Genomic DNA, 21,460 nt, shown 5'->3' with positions numbered 1-21,460 from the left:
TATAAGGTAACAACCACATAAATCTTCACTTCATAAACGTTTGAAATAGCTGACATGAGAGTTTAGCTTGGGCTAGGGAAGGGAAGGACCAAGAGAAGGAGCCAGCGTGCCAGAGTGGGAAGGCCTTATCAGAACACCATTATCTTCAAAAAGAGGGACCAGTGAAAATAAAGAGGAAAAAGGAAAAGCTACTCTGAGTTCTCACTTAAGGTAAGCATTATGGGAAACTCAGATGACGGTGAAACATTCAAAAAGTCCTCTCCCTGGGATAACACAAGAAGAGTTACCATTGCATATGGGTCCCAAATCCAGGCGATCATCACAATTACCCGATAAGCTTTGGAAATTAGATATGAGGACTTCCCTGGTGCTCCAGTGGTTAAGAATCTGCCTGCCAACGCAGGCACCACAGGTTCAGTCTCTGTTCCAGGCAGATCGCACGTGCCGTGGGCCAGCTAAGCCCAGGTGCCACAGCTACTGAGCTCAAGCGTCCAGAGCCTGTGCTCCACACAAGAAGCCACCACCAGGAGAAGCCCATGCACCGCAACCCGGGAGCAGCCCCGCTCACAGCAACTGGAGAAAACTCATGACAGCAATGAAGACCCAGCACAGGCAAAAATGAGCAACTAAATAAAGTTTAAAAATTTTAAAGAAAAAGAAATCAGATCACCACTGTGGATGGTGGATCAGCAGGCCTAGAAAAGACCTCAGAATATGCACTTTTAATAACAATCCCTGATGATTCTTAAGCTCCATGATCAAGGCTTGGGAACCACCACCATGGAATGTTCCAGGATACCCTCAGGAACCATGAGGGAGAAGAGTGGCTGGACCCCCACTAGAGGAGAAGCTCCACAACAGAGGGCAGCAGAGACCTGCCCACCACATGGGCCACTGTTGCCTCAACACACAGGGCGCATGAATGACTGAATCCAAGGCTTAGAGTTGCTATTCTGCCGACTCCTCAAATATATCTATGTGCACTTTTTTTTTTATTTTAAGGTTTTTATTTTAAAATACCTTTTCTTGGAGAACTTGTAAAAGTGAAGACAAGCATTTGCCATATCTCAAAATATAAAGCAAACTAACATGCAATTATATAGCTGTTTTTCCTTTTTTTAAAAAATTCTAGTTAATACATTTCTTTAAGATATTTCATACTATCCAGGTAACAAATTAAGATACTCACTAACACCCACAAAGCACTTCCTGTAACTTTGGTAATGGATGCAATACCATTGAGCAAAGAAGAAAATGTCAGTGCTTAAACAGAAAAAAACTCTACATAATTTATAAGACTTGTTCTTACAATTCCTTATCTACTGAGCTTATACCAGATAGAATAAAGTATTTCATTAGGGCAAATTACAACTTGGGGGGAGACATAAATTGGGAGATTGGAATTGATATAGACACACTACTATACATAAAAGAGACAATAACTACTGCACAGCATAGGGAACGCTACTCAACATTCTATAATGACCTCTATGCAAACAGACTCTTAAAAAGAGTTGATACACAAATATGTATACCTGATTACCTCAGCTGCATACCTGAAATGAGGACAATGTTGTAAATTAAAGTATACTCCAGTAAAAATTAAAAAACAACACCCCCTACTTACTGCTACTAGACATTCTTCTACAAAAGGCGTCAAGACGTGAGGGCGAATGGTGACCATGATATCCCGGAAGTCAATGGCTGTGACTTTTCCAGTTCTGGCATTGTCCCTCTGAACAAAGGCTTGCTTTGCATGTTCCAGCTGTATTTCCTACAAATAAAGAAGGTAAATGTATATGTATGGCTGAATTCCTTTGTTGATCACCTGAAACTATCATAACATTGGCTTCCCTGGTGGCTCAGACGGTAAAGAATCTGCCTGCAGTGCAGAAGACCTGGGTTTGATCCCTGGGTCAGGAAGATCCCCTGGAAGAGGAAATAGCAACCCACTCCAGTATTCTTGCCTGAAGAATTCCATGGATGGGCTACCTACAGTCCATGAGGTTGCAAAGAGTCGGATGTGACAGAGCAACTAACACACACGCCACAACATTGTTAATTAGCTATGCTGCTGCTGCTAAGTCACTTCAGTCGTGTCTGACTCTGTGCGACCCCATAGATGGCAGCCCACCAGGTTTCCTCGTCCCTGGGATTCTCTAGGCAAGAACACTGGAGTGGGTTGCCATTTTCTTCTCCAATGCATGAAAGTGAAAAGTGAAAGTGAAGTCGCTCAGTCGTGTCCAACCCTCAGCGACCCCATGGACTGCAGCCCACCAGGCTCCTCCGTCCATGGGATTTTCCAGGCAAGAGTACTGGAGTGGGGTGCCATTGCCAATACAAAATAAAAAGCTTAAAGTTTGGAAGAAAAAAAAAAGGTGAATTTATTTGTATTTCTCAGTTACTATAAATGACATGTATGGACGTGAGAGTTGGACGGTGAAGAAAGCTGAGTGCCGAAGAATTGATGCTTTTGAACTGTGGTGTTGGAGAAGACTCTTGAGAGTCCCTTGGACTGCAAGGAGATCCAACCAGTCCATTCTAAAGGAGATCAGTCCTGGGTGTTCTTTGGAAGGAATGATGCTAAAGCTGAAATTCTAGTACTTTGGCCATCTCATGCGAAGAGTTGACTCATTGGAAAAGACTCTGATGCTGGGAGGGATTGGATGCAGGAGGAGAAGGGGACGACAGAGGATGAGATGGCTGGATGGCATCACTGACTCGGTGGACATGAGTTTGGGTAAAGTCCAGGAGTTGGTGATGGACAGGGAGGCCTGGCATGCTGCAATTCATGGGGTTGGACACAACTGAGCGATTGAACTGAACTGATAAATGAGTGTTCAATTTCAAATCAGGGTGAAGAAACAGACATTATATCTTGAATTACCGAGCCCCACACTTGTTCAATAGCATCCCCAAGTTATTATCTCCTTCCAAAGAGGAAACTTTGCTCAGACTGGTGAATATGTCTTGAGAAAGTACATCCCCCCCTTAAATCTCTTACCCAAAGAAACCAAATCACTTCTGTTCGAGTCCAAAGACATGAGGAAAATAAAAACTAGAATGAGGCTTGGTAGGCTCAAAGAGGGCTTCCTTGGTGGCTCAGATGGTAAAGAATCTGCCTGCAATGCACGAGACCTGGGTTTGGTTCCTGGGTTGGGAAGATCCCCTGGAGGAGGCCAAGGCCAACCCACTGTATATACGTGCCTGGAGAATCCCCATGGACAGAGGAGCCTGGAGGGCTACAGTCCACGGGGTCACAAAGAGTCGAACACAACTGAGCAACTAAGCACAGAACAGCACACGCTCAACGATCTGGCCAAACCCTGCTTAGGTGATGCAAGTGATCAAAGGAAAACCAGTTAAAAGGACATTAACCTCTCCCCAAAGAAGAGAGAAAAGTTCTTAATGGTAACATAGTTCACAAACACGTGATGTAACAACAGATTGAAAAGGGTGGTTCTGCTCCAGAAGATGCTATTCCTCTACATTACTGGTGTCTGGGGGTGGGTGAAGCCTTTGTATGTGGGCTTTTCTGTGCATTCCTACCCTCTTTCCACCAGATACTACAGCCCCTTTCCAAGGCCACGGCAATCAAGAATGTCTTCAGGGAGGGCCTTATGTCCCAACTGAGGACCAATGCTCTAAACTTAGGAACTGGATGGTACGTGGGTCAGAGATGGCCAAACTGAGGCAGTGCCGCTGGATGTATGTTTTAATTCGTATGATCTAGGGATAGAGAGCCCAATCTTAAGATCTGTTTTGATATTCCCGGAGATAAGTGTATACACACAATAAAACACAGCCTCCCATCAGAACCCAGCGTGTGCATGTAGGAGGTGCATTCCTTCTGCAGAGACTCTTCCTCACAACACTCTGCCCATTTCCCAAATGGGCCCTTGGAGTGAGATCTCATCTCGATGAAATGAAAAGGCATCATGGATAAGGGTTTTGAGGACCTTAAATTGTCTGAAGTTTAATAAACTTTATTAGATGATAATGAGGAGTTAATAAATACTGAAAATGATAGAAGCTGGAGTGAGAACATGGCAGGTCATTATTCCCTTACCTTTACTTTTGTGCAGTTTGAAAGTGTCTACAATAAAACCTTTTTAAAGACAAAACAACAGTAAGAACCAGAGTTCTAATTCTATTGAAAAGCCTCTTTTCAGTTACACCATCTGCCAGTGCTGGCCAAGCCCATCCCTGCTGGAACTCTTGCTGGGACCTAATCTTTCTAGTGCCTCTTCCACTCACTCCTTAAATGGGAGGCACCAATCAGCCCTCTGTCCTCGGGTCCTAAATCAACTCTCCTCTGCAAAGAACTCCCCTCCGCAAAGAACTCCCCTCCCTAGGTCTTCTTTTAAGACCTCTCATGGGTCTTGATTCCCAGATCCAAGTGTCTCACTCCTATCTTCTGCACCAGAATCCCTGACAGCTTAGAGAATCTACCCATGGGGTATCTTGTAAAGGCCACAAAACTCCACGTCACTCAACATGCTGTTGGCTGTCCCCCACCCAGGCCTCAAATCTTGTCTCTCTCCTGTGTCCCAAACTTCATTATTAGCATCTTGTTTTCCTGGTCATCTACCTGGAAAACGGTCATTTTCAATTCTTCAAGCTTCTTCCCCTCAGAGTAAACCAGTTACTAAATTAAGTCACTTAGACCTTTGAACGTTCATTCAAATGCATCTTCTCCTTTTCATTCCTGACACCACACATTCAAGCCCTCCTCAGAACACGGCTCAATGGCCACCATGAGCCCAACTTTTCAGTCTAGCGCTCTCTCTGATCTCTGCATGCCCCTTGCACACGTCAACAGCTGCCTTTAAGCATCTCAAACCTGACTCCTACCACCTCTGCCCGAACCCTTTCATCATAAAGATCTGTCTCCAAAGCAAGACTCTTGAGACACTACAAGGCGTTACTCTCAGCCTGGTCTCCAGTACCCAGGCCCAGCCCAGCCAGACCTTCCACACACCCAGGCCTTTGTCCACACTCTTTCCTCCGCCTGGCACAGACCGTAGCCTTCTTCTCTAGCTCCTGAAATCCTCCTACTTGGTAGCTCAAATGCCACCACTTATGTAAATATAACCAGGCCTCCTAACTGAAAATAACTGATCTGATCGCGTGGTCTCCTGCATGGCCCTCAATTATAAGACTTGTCTTATTCCATCCTACATTATCATCAGTTGTTTGCATTCCTGTCTTTCCCCCACCTTGCTGTGCCCTGCTCATCCTCCTTGCGGAGTGGGCAGAATGCTTTAGATATAGTAGGCACTCAATAAACCACAGACGTATCATCAGTGATATGAAATTGTATAAAACCAATTGAGTGAAGAAATTACAATGTATTGAACAAAAAGGAGTCCTCTGTACAAATGTCTCCAATTTATGAGGAAGGATGAAACCAACTGTTAAACACCCTGTAGTGAAAAATGACCACAGTATGTATTCAATTGGAAGTAAATGAACAGAGTCTTTGAATTGCCAGACCCACTGCTAAAACTATCGTAAGCCAAGATTACTCTCGACAATACCAGAACGGGTGTTCAGTTATTTACCACTCCCCCTAGTTTACAACTAAAGTAGTCTTGGGGATCCTCAGATCATTATACCCAAAACAGTATCACTTTCCCTGGCCGCTCCCCCTCCTCAGAGAGCAGGAAGCCACCACGTTGAGACCAACCTGTCCGGAATGTTGAACTGGGAAATGGACACCCAGCTGGGGGCTGATGCTCCCGTTACAGGACGGGGGTGCACTGGTAACGTGGACGAACACTGTCACCATGCACTTTGGTGCTCAATTAATTGTAAGCAGCAGGGACCCCGCAATCACTGGGGAAGAAAGCACTTTCAACCCTAACGGAGAACTTGAGAATGCATTTCCAACAGTTCTTAAGAGACTGGGAACACTATAAATTCCATGAAAAACGTGAAGGCAGATCATGCAGTTCTCTATTAATAGTAGGAAATAGTAAAAATGTTCAGCTATGTGTTTCCCTAAACTTAAAAGTAGCTTACTGAAGATGGGGCCGGCCTTCTGAAGAACATCTGTTTATGTCATGACTGTTTCTTGCTCTGGGTAAGGAAATGAAAACTATTACCTGAAACAATAAAACAGCAACAGTAACAGCATTTCATGAGCATGCATCACCTGCCAGATTGTTCTAAAGTACTCTGTAGTAATAGACTCATTTAATGTTCACAGCACCCCTCCGATTTAGGAACCGCTCTTAACCTTACTGCAGCAGATGAGGAAATGGAGATCTCACTGACAGGACACAGCAAAGCCGGACTTCAAGCCCAGGCGGTCCCACTGCCCTCACCTTGCCCCTCACACCACACCAGACTGCATGGGAGCCTGGGTGGCGCTGCTCTCAGGAACTGGATTACAAAACACTCTTTGACACTTTGGAGTCTTCAGAGTTATGAGAGGATGAGCTTTCAATTTGCTTTTAAATTATTCTAAGGCCCTAGATTTTTCTGTTGCCAACTTTCATGAGAAAACAAGATAGTTTCTGAAATTTTTTCATTAAGGCTGAAGTCTTTGATGTGCTGGCAATTGCCACAACGGTCTTCCTAACAACAGCGGAGAACCTGGAAGAGAGAAACCACGTCTACAAGGCCTTCTCCCAGGCCGTGCACACAAGCAGAAGACTGAGGGGGAAAAAGATCAGTAAGGAGGCCTGGGGCAGCTAACACAGGGCCTCTATAAATACTGAACTCAAGAATGAACGACCTTTGAAACCAAGCCAGGCTCGCTACTTGCGGCAGAGGAACTTCTAAGTTCTCCTCTGACACCTCTACAGCTGATTAAGGAAAATGTAGCTGATTAAGGAAAATGTAGCCCTATTCAGTGAGGGCTGGACATATCTGAATCCGAAAGGGTAAGGCTGGATGGAAAGCTTTTGGGATGCATGGTGTGCAAAGCATGGGTAGCTACTGGTCATTTTCAAATGCAAGGGGCCAGAACGGATCAACTCGCCTTGTGTGCGGGAGAGGGGAGAACAATGGGAGAAGCAATAGTTACATTCAAATATTTAACGGTTTAAAGGACTAACAGGTAAAAAGAAGTTAGACTGCCTCTCTGTTTTTTACAAAAGAAAATCGGTGGAGAGAAAATAAAGGGATCAGGTTTTGGCACAAAGCATAGAGGTATTTAATCTGCACAACTATTCAGCAATGAAATGGGCTACCGTGCAAAACAGCAGGTTCCCAGTCACTGGAAATATCTGTTCAACTACCAGCTGAGAAACACATGTCAAGGAATTTATTTTGATTTAGCTTTATTTAATACAGGGGGTCGTGGAAGCAAGATGTTATGATGATAAGAATCTTAAGTCTGGGACCGGAATGGGCAGAGCTCAAGTCTCAGTCGTGGTACTCCAAGTTGGCAGGGCTTAGGGAGCACCCAGCAACACCATGCCGTACAGGGTGGTAAAACTAGACGTCGTGTGCAATAGGCACTTCATAAAAAGGAGCGTTAATTTTGGTCAAAGTGAATGGTTTAAAACCCTCTCCAATCCCTTCCAATATAAGTACTCTGGAGTCTTTAAAAAAAAATCCCTAGTAAGGAACAGCGGTTCTGCTAAATTATTCTGAACCAGCAAGAGGGACAGAGAGATGAAAACCAGTTAGGGCAGAGGGCGACAGAAACAACTGAAGGCCTGAACACGTCCTCCAGGCTGCGGGCTCTGCCAAGAACTTCAGAGACAGTACTTCATTCGAGTTTCACAATAATCCTGTAAAGTAATAACATCTTCATCTCCCAGAGGGACCTGAAGCTCACGGAGGTTAAGTTACTGGTCCAAAGTCACAGAGTGAGGAGAAAGCCAGGCTTCGCTCTCTACACCAAGGTATTACCAGATTCCAAAACTGAGATTTTAACTACTAACTTACGCTGCCTTGGGCAAAAGCTTAAAGGGGGATCATAAGTGATGTGGACAGATAACTAGAAAAGAGATTTTTAAGAAAAGTTTGGGTGGTGATTCATATCTAAAAATCAAACAAGAGTTTCTAAAAGAATTCTCACCTTGGAGAATGGGAGAATCTGCCACAAAAGAAAATGCTTCAGGGGAAAGAGATGAGGTTGATGACCATGAGGGAGAAACCTGGAGGGAGATGAGCTTAAGTTATAAACAAAAGTTAAGTAGAAACCAAAAAACGTCAGAGGCACATGTGGAAATATAAATCTGGGAAATGCAGACAACAGAATTTTAGAGGAAAAATGCCCCCAAGAGACCATGTTTACCGTTATTCAGTGTAGGTTATACTTCAGGGACAGTGCATTTTCCTACTTCACCACCTCAATAACCTTCTAAGGAGGGGCTGCCCGTCACCTCCATTTTGTAGCTGGAAAAACCAAGGAAAGGCCAGCTGGGGGCCGCATGACACTAAGGATGAAGCTGGATGTGCAGCGGGGTGGTCTGGCCCCAGAGCCGTATTCTTAACCTTCGCAGACTTCCTATTCCTTTTAGGGGAAGGCCTATAAAAACCACAAGGAAAAGGAAAAAGAAAAAAAAAGTTGTACCAATGGATGAGATCATCCTAGGATACACAGAAAGAGTGGGCAGATGATAAAAATAGAACCAATACCTATAGGAGTACAGACGATAAATCTGAGGGGCCTGAGACCCTGTGGAAAACCCAGAGAGCTGGGGTGAAGACAGCTCTACGGAGAAAGAGGGCTCTTATCAGTAACAGGCCACGGGGTGCTTCCTAAATGCTGCTGATGGAGCCAGGAGGGACTGTGCAGAGGAAGGGGGCTCCTTCATCTAAGGCCAGGGGGCCGCACCAGCACACAGCTGGGCCGTGGCCTCTAAGGCGGTCCTACCCCTCCGTGTGAAAGGAGGCTCCCTTTTTCTTTACATTTGCCAGTGAACTGTTTTTTGTTCCCTGTCTTCTGGGGCATAATGATTAATGGACTCGCCTTCTCCTCTAGCAGCTTCCAGCAACTTCAACACAACCATCAGAATGCTATAGGAAGGGGGGAAAAAATCAAACGCTTCAAAACTGCTGCTGCTGCTAAGTCGCTTCAGTCATGTCCGACTCTGTGCGACCCCATAGACGGCAGCCCACCAGGCTCCGCCGTCCCTGGGATTCTCCAGGCAAGAACACTGGAGTGGGTTGCCATTTCCTTCTCCAATGCATGAAAGTGAAAAGTGAAAGTGAAGTCGCTCAAAACTGCTAGCTGTACAGAAATACACTTATACAGGGCTTACACCATTTTTGGCTTAACATTCATGCTTCTAACAGTTCAGGCCTGTCATTTCCTTAATAATTTCCAATTGGGTATATTTTGAATGCAGAAACTCTCTCTACTTCTATTCAGACACATAAGTTTGTGTTTCAACCTCAACAATGTATCAGGAACCAAAGAAGCAGGGAGGGGGGAGCACAAAAAAAGACCCCTTTCATTTTTTGTATTTTGTACAGTTTTGAAATTAAAAATAAATATCTAAAACTTTAATAAAAACAGGGACTATCAACAAGGATTTGTATCAAATTTATACTGTTAAGATCAAAAAAACTCCTTTGGAAAGTGTTGCTGTAAGAATTCTGAGGAAAATGCAGGTTAATCATTTATGAAAACGAGGAATAAAAAGGTGTAAAGAAGGTTTGCTTACAAAATATGGTATCATATTTTGCTCAATTTCAATTCTATATTACATCAAGTATCAGGACCTGTACCGCTTAATATGTTAAGTATCATTTTCATAATCCTGTGCTAACTCAGAGGAAAAAAATTCTAGTTAAAATAAAAATCCATATATTTTTAAACTGAATCAAAAAGAGAATCTGGCACTGGAGCAGGTAGAGAAAGCAGCTGTTCCCACTGCAACGTTTTTCTGTGCTGCCCACATTCAGCCTAAGCAGTCAGACTTCCAGAGTTTGGGGTGAAATTTTATCCCCATTTCAATGGGTGGGGCCTCTAATTTTAAAAGTTGTCTTAAAAAAATTAAAATTAAAAAAGGGTCTCAAGAAGCAGTAATTATTTGGCATGTAGCATGTGGCACTGCCCACACAGCAACACCTTGGCGGCAACCAAATAGAGAGCTTTTCCATCTCAATTTCCTGGCTCTCCTGATTCAACGTTAAACCTCACAGTGGGTAACAGCTGTATGGTGTGTTCATTTTCACCAGGATGTTACTGTAAAAGCTTGCACAACAGGCCACTCCACAGAACAGCAAGCTGACAAGCACCACGGACACAACAGCACAATGAATTCTGATTTCCTTTGCCCAGAGAGCAGAAAGTGCAGAGTGAATGAGATGAGCCCTGCATCTAAGTCTCCAAGTGACCAGGCTTTTCCCACACCTCTCATTACTCATTGCCAAACCAGCGGTGGTTGCTATTTGGACACAAACCACAATCTCATCTCTTAGAAAAGCTGAGAGCGAAACGACATTAGCTACACCTTTACTCATTATTTCATCTTGGATCATCAAGGGGTGCTGTATTTATGAAGCAGGACCAAAGCCGTATGGCAGATCCCATCTGGTCCAACTTAAAATCAACATAAAGACCACATGCGTGTTAAAAATGCAAATATAATCGTGGTCTCTGGCTACTAAAGATCCATGGTCTAGATATTTTAATTAATACAGATGGCAAGCTGGGGGAGCCAGGGGAGGCACACACGGCTTGGGTTACTCAATCCTAAGCAAAGACGTGGTTACCGGTTCACTAACTGGTTGAAACAATCGTGGCTTCAGCAAGTCCTACTTACAAAGGATTATTTTTTGTTAACACCTGAAATGCTCTTTCAGTTCCAAAGCTTGAGAACTTGATGTTGCCGAGGTTGAAGGTTATGTTTCTTTTGTTTGGTGATGTTAGAGTAGCAGCAGGGGGAACAATTTCTTTTTAACAAGATAGCCCATTGTGTTGAAAGTTTTGCCTTAAACTAGTATACTTGCCTGGAGAATCCCAGGGATGGGGGAGCCTGGTGGGCTGCCGTCATGGGGTCGCACAGAGTCAGACATGACTGAAGCGACTTAGCAGCAGCAGTAGTAGTATACACTGGGGCTTCCTTGGTGGCTCAGACGGTAAAGCGTCTGTCTGCAATGCAGGAGACCTGGGTTCGATCCCTGGGTTGGGAAGATCCCTTGGAGAAGGAAATGGCAGCCCACTCCAATATTCTTGCCTGGAAAATCCCATGGACAGCGGAGCCTGGTAGGCTACTGTCCATGGGGTCGCAAAGAGTCGGACACGACTGAGTGACTTCACTTATGTATACACTGACATACACAGTCACAAACCTATGATGAAAAACATCTGATTAGGAGCAGAGAACCTCTGGCCTCAAGAAGGACTTGGGAGCTGCCAACTTCCAGAACTCTGCTCTCTAGGACCAAAATGCCCATTTTACACAAAAGACTTGGGTTGATCTGTATGCCATGCTGATCCATAAGCCAAAATACTGGTCAATTTGATTTAACAAAGAACCAAAATTGTTCAGTTGTTATTTGCATAAGTGTATCTTTGGCATCTAACAAAGTTATCTTGGGGCTTACGTGATCTGAAGATAAAAGCTTTTAGGAATATGAATGGCTGATCTGGGACACACGACACAGCTCTGAACCCTAGGTTCTAGTCCTAGCTCCACCAACTATGATTCACCTCTCCTGATGTCACGGTTCTTCTGATAAAAGGAGGGCCTGAATAATGTGATAGACACTCATACCCTTGTGATGAGGGCTTTCTGCTGGGTCAGGTAACTTCATTCCTAAACCCTATGTGACGAGACAACATTAGAAAGAATTATTAGCCCCACTCTCTCCCAAGTCAGCTGTCCCATTTCTTGGCTAACGAATGGAATCCTGACACTAATATCTGGTCTCTCTACCAATTTAGAGCACTGCTAATTTCTGAAAGACTCCTCTTCCTACAGCAAGAGGAGGAAGGCCTCTAGAAACAAACAAATGTCCTGTCTCCGTGAAATGAAGGAAAGAGAATTTTCTTGGAAATGCCCAGGTGTGTGGGGCCATCAGTAGGGCTCCTATGAGACCCTAACTCCAAGGAACTGATGATGAGGTGGAAACAACTCAACCGCACACAAGTCACTAGTGATTACGTGCAAAGTGCTCCTAACAGCCCTTCATCCACATGCCCTCCACCCCTTCCCCCATTGCCCCCAACCTCAGTAAATCACCACCGTCCTTCCACTTGCCCAAAGCCTAAAATACAGGAGAGAACTATGAGTTACATATATGCGTACCTGTCCCCATCCTAATAAATCACCAAGCCTGGCCAGGTCCATCCCTTTAATTTTTCTTGAAATCCACTCATCACTGTTACCAACTGTTATACTGGAAAGTGGCCATCTGGTCTCCCTCTCCCCATCATAGGACTCTCCATTTCATTTTCCACACAACAGCCAGAGTGATCCTTCTGAAACACCAACCTCATCATATCTGGCTCTCTGAGCTCCTCATCAACCTGAGGATGAGACCTGAACACCAGATTCTGTGCTTTTAAACAATCAGGGTTTTGTCATCTAGATCAACGTTTCTCAGTGTGCAGCCCTTGGACCATCTGGGACGTCACAATTCAGGATGCTTGTCTGAAAGGCAACTTCTTAGGCCCTATCCAGACCTACTGAATCAAACTCTTGTGGGGACAGAGAGGCCCAGGGTACAGCCTTTTTAAAATAATCACTTCCGAAAAAAAATTATACAAAATTTGAAAACACTGCTAGAGATTTAGGAAAATTAAAACCAACTTGTGTTCCACCTGTCTCATCTTGAACAAATTCAGAAAACTCCATGCTTCTATGTGCTCATCTTTCATACAGAGACAATAGCCGCTGCACAACACCTAAAGTGACTATAAAGACCAACAAAAGCCAAAGCACTTGCCAAGTTGGAAAATGCTATAGGTGAAATAGTTAACAAGCAACAGCTTTCTACTTAAGTATTTCACAATGGGGAGCAATCCAAGATACTCGGAGACAGGAGCTGTTAGAAACTCCTATGTGCAGATTACTTTTATTTATTTATTTATTTTTATTATTATTTTTATTTATTTTTATTTTTAAACTTTACAAAATTGTATTAGTTTTGCCAAATATCAAAATGAATCCGCCATAGGTATACATTTTGTAATTCAGTTCAGTTACTGACTCTTTGCAACCCCATGAACCGCAGCACGCCAGGCCTCCCTGTTCATCACCAACTGCCAGAGTCTACCCAAACTCATGTCCATCAAGTCGGTGATGCCATCCAACCATCTCATCCTCTGTCGTCCCCTTCTCCTCCTGCCCTCAAGCTTTCCCAGCATCGGGGTCTTTTCAAATGAGTCAGCTCTTCGCATCAGGTGGCCAAAGTATTGGAGTTTCAGCTTCAACATCAGTCCTCCCAATGAACACCCAGGACTGATCTCCTTTAGGATGTACTGGTTGGATCTCCTTGCAGTCCAAGGGACTCTCAAGAGTATTCTCCAACACCACAGCTCAAAAGCATCAATTCTTCAGTGTTCAGCTTTCTTCACAATCTAACTTTCACATCCATACATGACCACTGGAAAAACCATAGCCTTGACTAGATGGACCTTTGTTGCCAAAGTAATGTCTCTGCTTCTTAATATGCTGTCTAGCTTGGTCATAACTTTCCTTCCAAAGAGTAAGCATCTTTTAATTTCATGGCTGCAATCACCATCTGCGGTGATTTTGGAGCCCTAAAAAATAAAGTCAGCCACTGTTTCCACTGTTTCCCCATCTATTTGCCAGGAAGTGATGGGACTGGCTGCCGTGATCTTAGTTTTCTGAATGTTGAACCTTAAGCCAACTTTTTCACTCTTCTCTTTCACTTTCATCAAGAGGTTCTTTACTTCTTCTTCACTTTCTGCCATAAAGGTGGTGTCATCTGCATATCTGAGGTTATTGATATTAAATATATACACATGATTATAAAACACTATCAAAAACTAACTGGAGGGGAATTCCATGGCAGTCCAGAGGGTAGGACTTTGTGCTTTCATGGCTAGGACCCAGGTTCAATCCCTGGTCGGGAAACGAAGATCCCACAAGCTGTGCAGTGAGGCCAAGAAAAGAAAAAAGTAACTGGAAACAACAGTAACACGCACCCTACTATGGTTTTATCATCATATCTGGCAATTCACGGGCAGGGATCAAGAATTCTGAATGTCCAATAATGCGTGACTGTACATCCCCATTAGGAGACATGGCCCCTCCAGGAACAGAAACTGACTTCATAGCCACAGCCCTGGAGACAGTGCAGTGGAGCCTAAGTGGTCCTGGCACCATATTGTTTGATTCCTCACACATCTGTGATCTTATGGAAGAAGTTAAGCTCCAGAACAGTTGTTCTGCACTCTTTTGGGATATTCCTTTGGGAACCTAATGAAAGCCATGAGCATTTCCCAAAAAAATAACTATCTGAAAATGCAAAATTTTACCTTAGAGTCTGTTTATTCTTTTGCATATAATAGGGAAGAATGATCATTACCTCTCAGGATATTGGGGATGCTATTATCAGAAACAGAATATTTTCAAAAGCACTTCATAAATTACAAAGATTGTTACTAGTATTCCTTTTTTTTTTTTTTTTGAGTGACTCTCACTGCCAACTCTACAGAATTATCTGGCAGAGAAGCTTAAGGGCCTTCCTTTCACTCTGTGCTCACAGTAATGGATTTCAGCAGATACGTCTCCAAAGAAAATATACAAGTGGCAACAGGCACATGAAAAGATGCTCAATCACACATGAGATACTGCTAAGAGACTAACGTAAAGGCCTTACCCTCCTCATCTGTAACATGAGGCTGTTAACTACCTTATACGGGTATCTGGACTTTTAATTTTGTACTTTGGACAGGTGTTGTAACCAGACTCTGAAACTACTGGTTTCGAATTGACACCTGCCTTAAGGGTTTATGCTACAAACCTTCAATTTGTTATAAAAGAGCACCTTCATAGGGTATACACTGTATATCTGTTTGCAGTTGTGCCTTTTAAGCTGTAGAGCAGAAAAACACAGGAATGACGCCCAGATTTGTACACTGTGTCTCAAAAGTTGTCATTCCCTCTGCACCTCTGAGTCTTTTGCACAAAGCCTCTTGACAAATCCTACATCCCCAGCAAATATTTCTTGAGTTGGGTGGATTGCTCCATGCAAGTAACAATCACAGAAATACTTCCAAACAAGATATTCTATGCTAATATCATTTATGAACAGGAGTTCCATCAGGTACAGGATACAAAAATTCCTCTGAACTGTTTTCTAAATATACTGCTTTCAGTATATTAAAAATCCATTTTTCAACTCATAATCATAAAATTACAGCTTTGCCCTAAGAGCTGAGAGGAAAGAGATGTTGGAAATGCATATAGACTATTCTAAAATCCACACATATATACCCATAAACAAAACTATATTCACGGGCTTCCCTGGTGTTCCAGTGGTTAGGAATCCACTTTACAATGCAGGGGACACAGGTTCAATCCCTGGGCTGGGAAGATCCCACATGCCATGGAGCAACTAAGCCCATGTGCCACATTTACTGAAGCCTGCACACCTTGAGCTGGTGCTCCATAACAAGAGAAACCACAGCAGTGAGAAGCCGGCACACTGCAACTAGACAGGAGTCCCCACTCATTGCAACTAGAGAAAGCCCATGCAACAACGAAGACCCAGTGCAGCAAAAAATAAATACATAAAACTATACTCACATTCACACACACACACCATCACTCATGCAGTTAACTAGAGATGATAGAACCAGGCATAAAAAACCAGCAGCAGTGGAGGCAACAGTCTCAAGGATGGGGTAACAGGGCTGTAGCCACGCTTCCTTCTGAAATCCTTCCCTGTCTTGAGGAACAAGACTAGGCAGGAGGCTTTGCATCTCTGCCACTTGCTTCAATGGTATCATTTAGATACAAAGTAGAAATGAGGTTTTGTACTTTGTATCTAAATGATACAAAAAAAGATTGAAGGCAGGAGGAGAAGGGGATGACAGAGGATGAGATGGTTGGATGGCCTCAGCATCCATGAGTTTGAGCAAGCTCCGGGAGCTGGTGATGGGAAGCCTAGCGTGCTGCAGTCCATGGGGTCTCAAAGAGTTGGACACAACTGTGCAATGGAACTGAACAAACAAGGCAAATTTAGTTCAAAGTTTCTCAAACTGATTGACCCCTTTATGCCAGAAAACAACATGCCAGCTCAGCATTCAACCCACGCCCGTGACCAGCGCCACCTCAGACAATGCCCGGATGAGCCCGTGAACACAAGGAGTCCTCACAGCCACATGGCGGCCTGTGACAAATGCACACCCGCTCCCGCGTGCTAAAATATTTTTTAAATGAAGGGGGAAAGTAACTGCCCTCGCAAAGAACAGCACTGTCCATTGGGCACAAACACGAGCACTTATATGAGCACAGATCACACACCAGAGCGTGAGGCTGAGTTAGCTGAAACCAATCCAAGCTACCATCTAGGACCTCCAGGCTCCTTGAAGCCACAAGCGCTTCTCAGCGGACCCCACAGTTGCTCCTCTTCCTCCTCAGGTGACAAGCAGGGACATGCATGGAGGCAGTTCTTTCAAGACCTGGGCACCAGCCAGGGAGCTGGTGCTTGTGTTTCTATAACCTGCCCCAGAGCAGAAAGGCAGGAATCATGCTTAACACAGCAAGAGCCCTAAAGGTCACTTACATTTTAAGGAGTTCCCTTAATCCAGAAAACAGTCCAAAAGGACAATCAAAGTATTTAAAGTTGAGGTCATTCAGAAAAGACTTCAAAGGAAGCGTCTGAGCGGGGGCAGTGGGAGAGAGACCCAGTGGCAGACGTCTAAACTGGTAATGCAGTGGCATTTATATGAAGTCTGTCATGACACACACATTAATTCTTTGAAATCTGGGCCTGGAGTGGAACACAAAAGCAAGGCCTGAATTATCTACCTAAACCATCTTAACCTTGTCAAAGTTTAGCACTTGTAATCTCACTATGAAGTCAAAAGCATCCCATGAAGGACACCGAGGGATGAGCGCATTCACCATTACATAGAGAATGGAGTCAGATACGAGCAAATGCCTGCAAGCTGCAGCTGCAAACCTGGTCAGTAACCCCTGAGTCATCTCTCATCTTTGACTCTGGCTCGTCCGTATCTCGAGGAAGGCCCAGAAAAATCTGCGTGGCTTATAGCTGACTCATGAGTCCACGTAATTGATACTTGCTTAAAGGGACAGGTGATCATCCTTACTATTGCTAACATCCCATTAAGCCTAAAAGTTAATTAGGCTGTATTCCATAAAGTCAATTGAAGGCATTTGTCTCAATAGCATTATCGCAATTATTCCTCATCAAAACGAACCCCACCTCCTACTGCGCATGATGTCTTGCGTAAACAACAGCACAAACCTAACAACTCACAGGCCATCTCCACCTGAGTTACATAAGCAGGTTTATGTTTACACAGAACTGCAACCAGGAATTCATAGATATTAACATGTTTTTTTTTAAAAAATACAAAGGCATGTATTTAATAAATCTTGTTTTACATTTTCAGAGGCCAGGAAAATAAAAGCAAACTAAAAAGTGTAACAAATTCTATATATCATAATGATGCACGTAAAAGTCACAAAGAGAAAGCACCCAGGAAAGTCAGCCAGTTATAAATGCTGGTGCCTAAGAATGGAGCCCACAAAATGCTGACTGAGTGGTTACATGGCACAGCACACATGCGCCCTCGGGCCCTCCCCCTTCATCCAGCAGCTGTGCTTCTAACCACTCCTCAGGGTTCTGGCAAGGTCTCAGGAATACAGGAAACAGGCATCACGAACCCACTGCCATACCCACTGCTAATGTTACTAATAACAGAAGAGAAGGTGGCTTGAGGAGGTGGATGGGGCGGCGGGTGGGATGAAAAGGTGATGAAAAGTAAGGGAGCTGAAAACCTCCAGTAAAAATAAACCAATAAGCCATGACAATGCCATATACAACATGAGGGTTATGGTCAACACTGTAATAACTTTGTTACCACATGTAACTACATGTTACTAGACGTATCATGGTGGCCACTTCCTAATGTATCCAAATGTCAAACCATGTATACAGCACACCTACAACTTACGTAGCACTGTACCTTAACTACACTTCAATTAAAAAAAGAAAAAGATGATCTCCTTAGCAAATTTTTCCTGAGGACCCGGAATTAAAACACAGCAAACCAATTCTTTTAAACAAGTCTTTTAAACGTTATGTCAATATTTAATAATATATAAATAAAATCAAATTGTTAGGGAAACAAATGCATAAAAATCTGAAAGAGTGGTTTATCACATAGACCTACATATTATACAGATATTGATCTCTATCAGAATTAACACCATCTTATGCTTTGGGAGGAAAACTCAATGGTGTTATGAGTCTTCTGTTGGCATCATCAATGGCCCATTGAAAGCACCCCAAAGGGGGAAGTGAAGAGCGGAGGCAGGAGGGACTGGACTGAGGGGCATGCCAGAAATGCAGACAACTCCCGCAGAGCTGAACGCCAGCTATGGATAGCATGTGCCCTGAACAGTGTTTCTCACACTTAGCCGCACAACAGAAATGCCTCAAAAGACTCCAAGTGCCAAGCAAGCCCTCTCTGCCCTTCACCCCAGATACAAACACACACCTGACTCACAGAATCTAATCTCTAGAGGTGGGGGACCAAAACAATAATAGTTTTTAAAACTCCCCAGGTGATTCCAATATGCAGTCAAGTTTTAGATCCAATGTCTTGTCTATAAAACGCAAATAATTCTACAGTTAGATGCTGATGACAACATCTGTCCATTTCTAAAGGGATAACAAAATTATTAGTAAGTAGTAGTGGAACCAGTCATAAGCCAAGAAGTCAAACTCGCCTGCCAATGCAGAGGTAACAGATGCGCGTTCAATCCCTGGGTGGGGAAGATCCCCTGGAGTAGGAAATAGCAACCCACTCCAGTATTCTTACCTGGAGAATTCCAAGGACAGAGGAGCCTGGTGGGCTACGGTCCACAGGGTCACAAAGAGACACAACAGAGTGACTTAGCACGGACACAGTAGTGGAACCAGTCATAAGCCCAGAGTTCAGGTTCCAACTCGCCCCTCCTGATTTATATAACCTTTCAGCAGATCACTTAATTTCCGGGGTCCTCAGAGTGTATTCCATTTAAGCATGAAATGGTTCCAGGCTGTGTCAGAGCCTGTTTAACCCTATAGTTTCTACATACTAATGAAGAAATACTTCCAAATAGGATGGTTTGGCCAGGGTTAGCAAATTTGGATTGGGATCCTAGTTTTATTTATTCATCCATTCTTTTTAACTTTTTACAAGAGCTGGACTCACCAGTAAAAACTGAGTGAATTCTGCATATGTCAGGTGTCTTTTTCTTTCTTTTCCAAAGTGTAGTTGCACAAATTCTGAATCCCAGTTAAATGGAATATGTTGATGAATTGTGGTCTGTCCAAAAACTTGCTTAACATCCTCTGAAGAAAGAAAAAGAAAGGTTGATTACAACAAACCAGATTAAAACAAAGCAAATCAGGTACCTCCTTTCTAAAACCTGTTATTAAATGCATATTGCTATGTTTTTCATATAAAAAGGAACTCCACTTTAAAAACACAGATTTTAAAGTCATGGCAGAAATAGATGCAGGAGTCTAACAGACTAGAAGTAAATAATCCCATCCAATAAAACAAAAAAAATCAAGAAGTCACACACACACAAAAAGGCCTACAGGCAGCAGCAGGCCAGCATCAATCAGCTAAATCTTGTATCATCATCTGTTTTATTTCAACAAATATTATTCTCTAGGCACAGAAAATATAAATCAGTCTTCAGTGGCAAGAAGCACACATATTCATAAAGAAACACTGAGAACACGATACAACTCTTAAATATAGCCCTCCTTATCAAGCCGTTAAAATGTTTTTGAAGACTTGGAAGTCAGATATAAACCTTTAAGCATATATTCAACAGCACTAAGACTTGAAAGAGTTTTAAAACCTTCCACTGTTCAGCAGGCCACACTTGAAGGCAATGGGAAAAAGAGCCAACAGTCCAATCCTTTAACTTTATCCTGAACACTCTGACTTGACACATACTGACCCTCTTTTTAGCCTCTACTATGAGATTTCCCCAGCAGCTCAGACCATAAAGAATCTGCCTGCAATGCAGGAGACCCAGGTTCCATCCCTGGGTCGGGAGAAGGAAATGGCAACCTACTCCAATATTTTTGCCTGGAGAATTCCATGGACAGAAGAGCCTGGTGGGCTACAATCCATGGGGGTAGCAAAGAATTAAACAAAACTGAGCAACTAATACTTATAAATAAAAAAACTTAAAGACAAAACTGTAAGAAGACTGGCAGAGAACAGAAAAAATGATACAAAAAAAACCTCTACTTTTCTAAAGCTTCATGATTTTATTTACTAGTCTCCCCACCTTCCAACCAGAGTGTATGCTTGGAGGGTACAGGGACACAAATTACATAACTGGATTTGTCCTGGCCTTCACATCTTTAAATATATCTACCAAACCTGCTCACTTTTATGAGCAAACTGTGCCTGCTACCTTGTTTTTCTTCCCCTTTGCAAAGATTTTAAAAAAGAAAAAAAGAAGTAAATTCTTTAGTTCTCTAAAGGGTGCCAAAAACTTTGGCATGTATTTCCACTGATTCCCCCAAATTTCCTACTTCCAACCCCCCTTACACCCACAAGTTTTTATTCCATGCTTTTAAAGTTTCCAGAGAGTTGTAAGTCTTGCCATGAAGACACACTAGTGCTGCCATCAGCATAAGATTGGCTGTGTATTTGCATGCAGGAAGCAGTAAAAATCAGAATTATGCCGGGCATGAATTTTATAAAAGATGGCAGAAAACCTCAGGCTGGCCCTGATGAGGACAATAAAATAAAAACTTTTTAAATGTAACCCTCAATTTCTTTGCATTTATTCCGTTTCTCTAGGAAGAAAAAAAGAGAGAGAGAGACAGAGGAAAAGAGAGCGAGCCAGGACATAAGAAAATGAAGTGAAACTAGAATTGAGATTTAAGAACTGGGCCACTGGTGGCTCAGTGGTAAAGCATCTGCCTGCCAGTGCAGAGACATGGGTATGATCCCTTGTCCAGGCAGAGCCTACATTCAGTCAGTTTAGGTCAGTAGCTCAGCCGTGTCCGACTCTTTGTGACCCCATGGACTACAGCGTGCCAGGCTTCCCTGTCCATCACCACCTCCCGGAGTTTGCTCAAACTCATGTCCATCGAGTCAGTGATGCCATCCATCCATCTCATCCTCTGTCATCCCCTTCTCCTCCTGTCTTCAATCTTTCCCAGCATCAGGGTCTTTTCAAATGAGTCAGTTCTTCGCATCAGGGTCTTTTCAAATGAGTCAGTTCTTCGCATCAGGGTCTTTTCAAATGAGTCAGTTCTTCGCATCAGGGTCTTTTCAAATGAGTCAGTTCTTCACATCAGG

General features: G+C 43.3%; 1 protein-coding gene across 3 annotated transcripts in view; it reads right to left on the bottom strand.

Annotated features, from left to right (window-relative positions):
- The window catches only part of SLC25A13 (solute carrier family 25 member 13), a 231,539-nt gene that overhangs the window by 90,925 nt on the left and 119,154 nt on the right, over positions 1-21,460 (bottom strand). For all 3 annotated transcript variants that reach the window (XM_070369817.1, XM_070369818.1, XM_070369819.1), the window contains 2 exons: positions 19,337-19,476; positions 1,628-1,774 (listed from right to left, as the gene is read on the bottom strand). In XM_070369817.1, the coding sequence (XP_070225918.1) occupies positions 1,628-1,774; positions 19,337-19,476 (287 nt within the window). The remainder of the gene's footprint in view (positions 1-1,627; positions 1,775-19,336; positions 19,477-21,460) is intronic.

The sequence above is a fragment of the Bos mutus genome, chromosome 4, assembly GCF_027580195.1.
Source record: "Bos mutus isolate GX-2022 chromosome 4, NWIPB_WYAK_1.1, whole genome shotgun sequence".
Lineage (NCBI taxonomy): Eukaryota > Metazoa > Chordata > Mammalia > Artiodactyla > Bovidae > Bos > Bos mutus.
The sequence above is the reverse complement of the archived record's forward strand: the minus strand, read 5'-3'. Positions and strand labels throughout refer to the sequence as shown.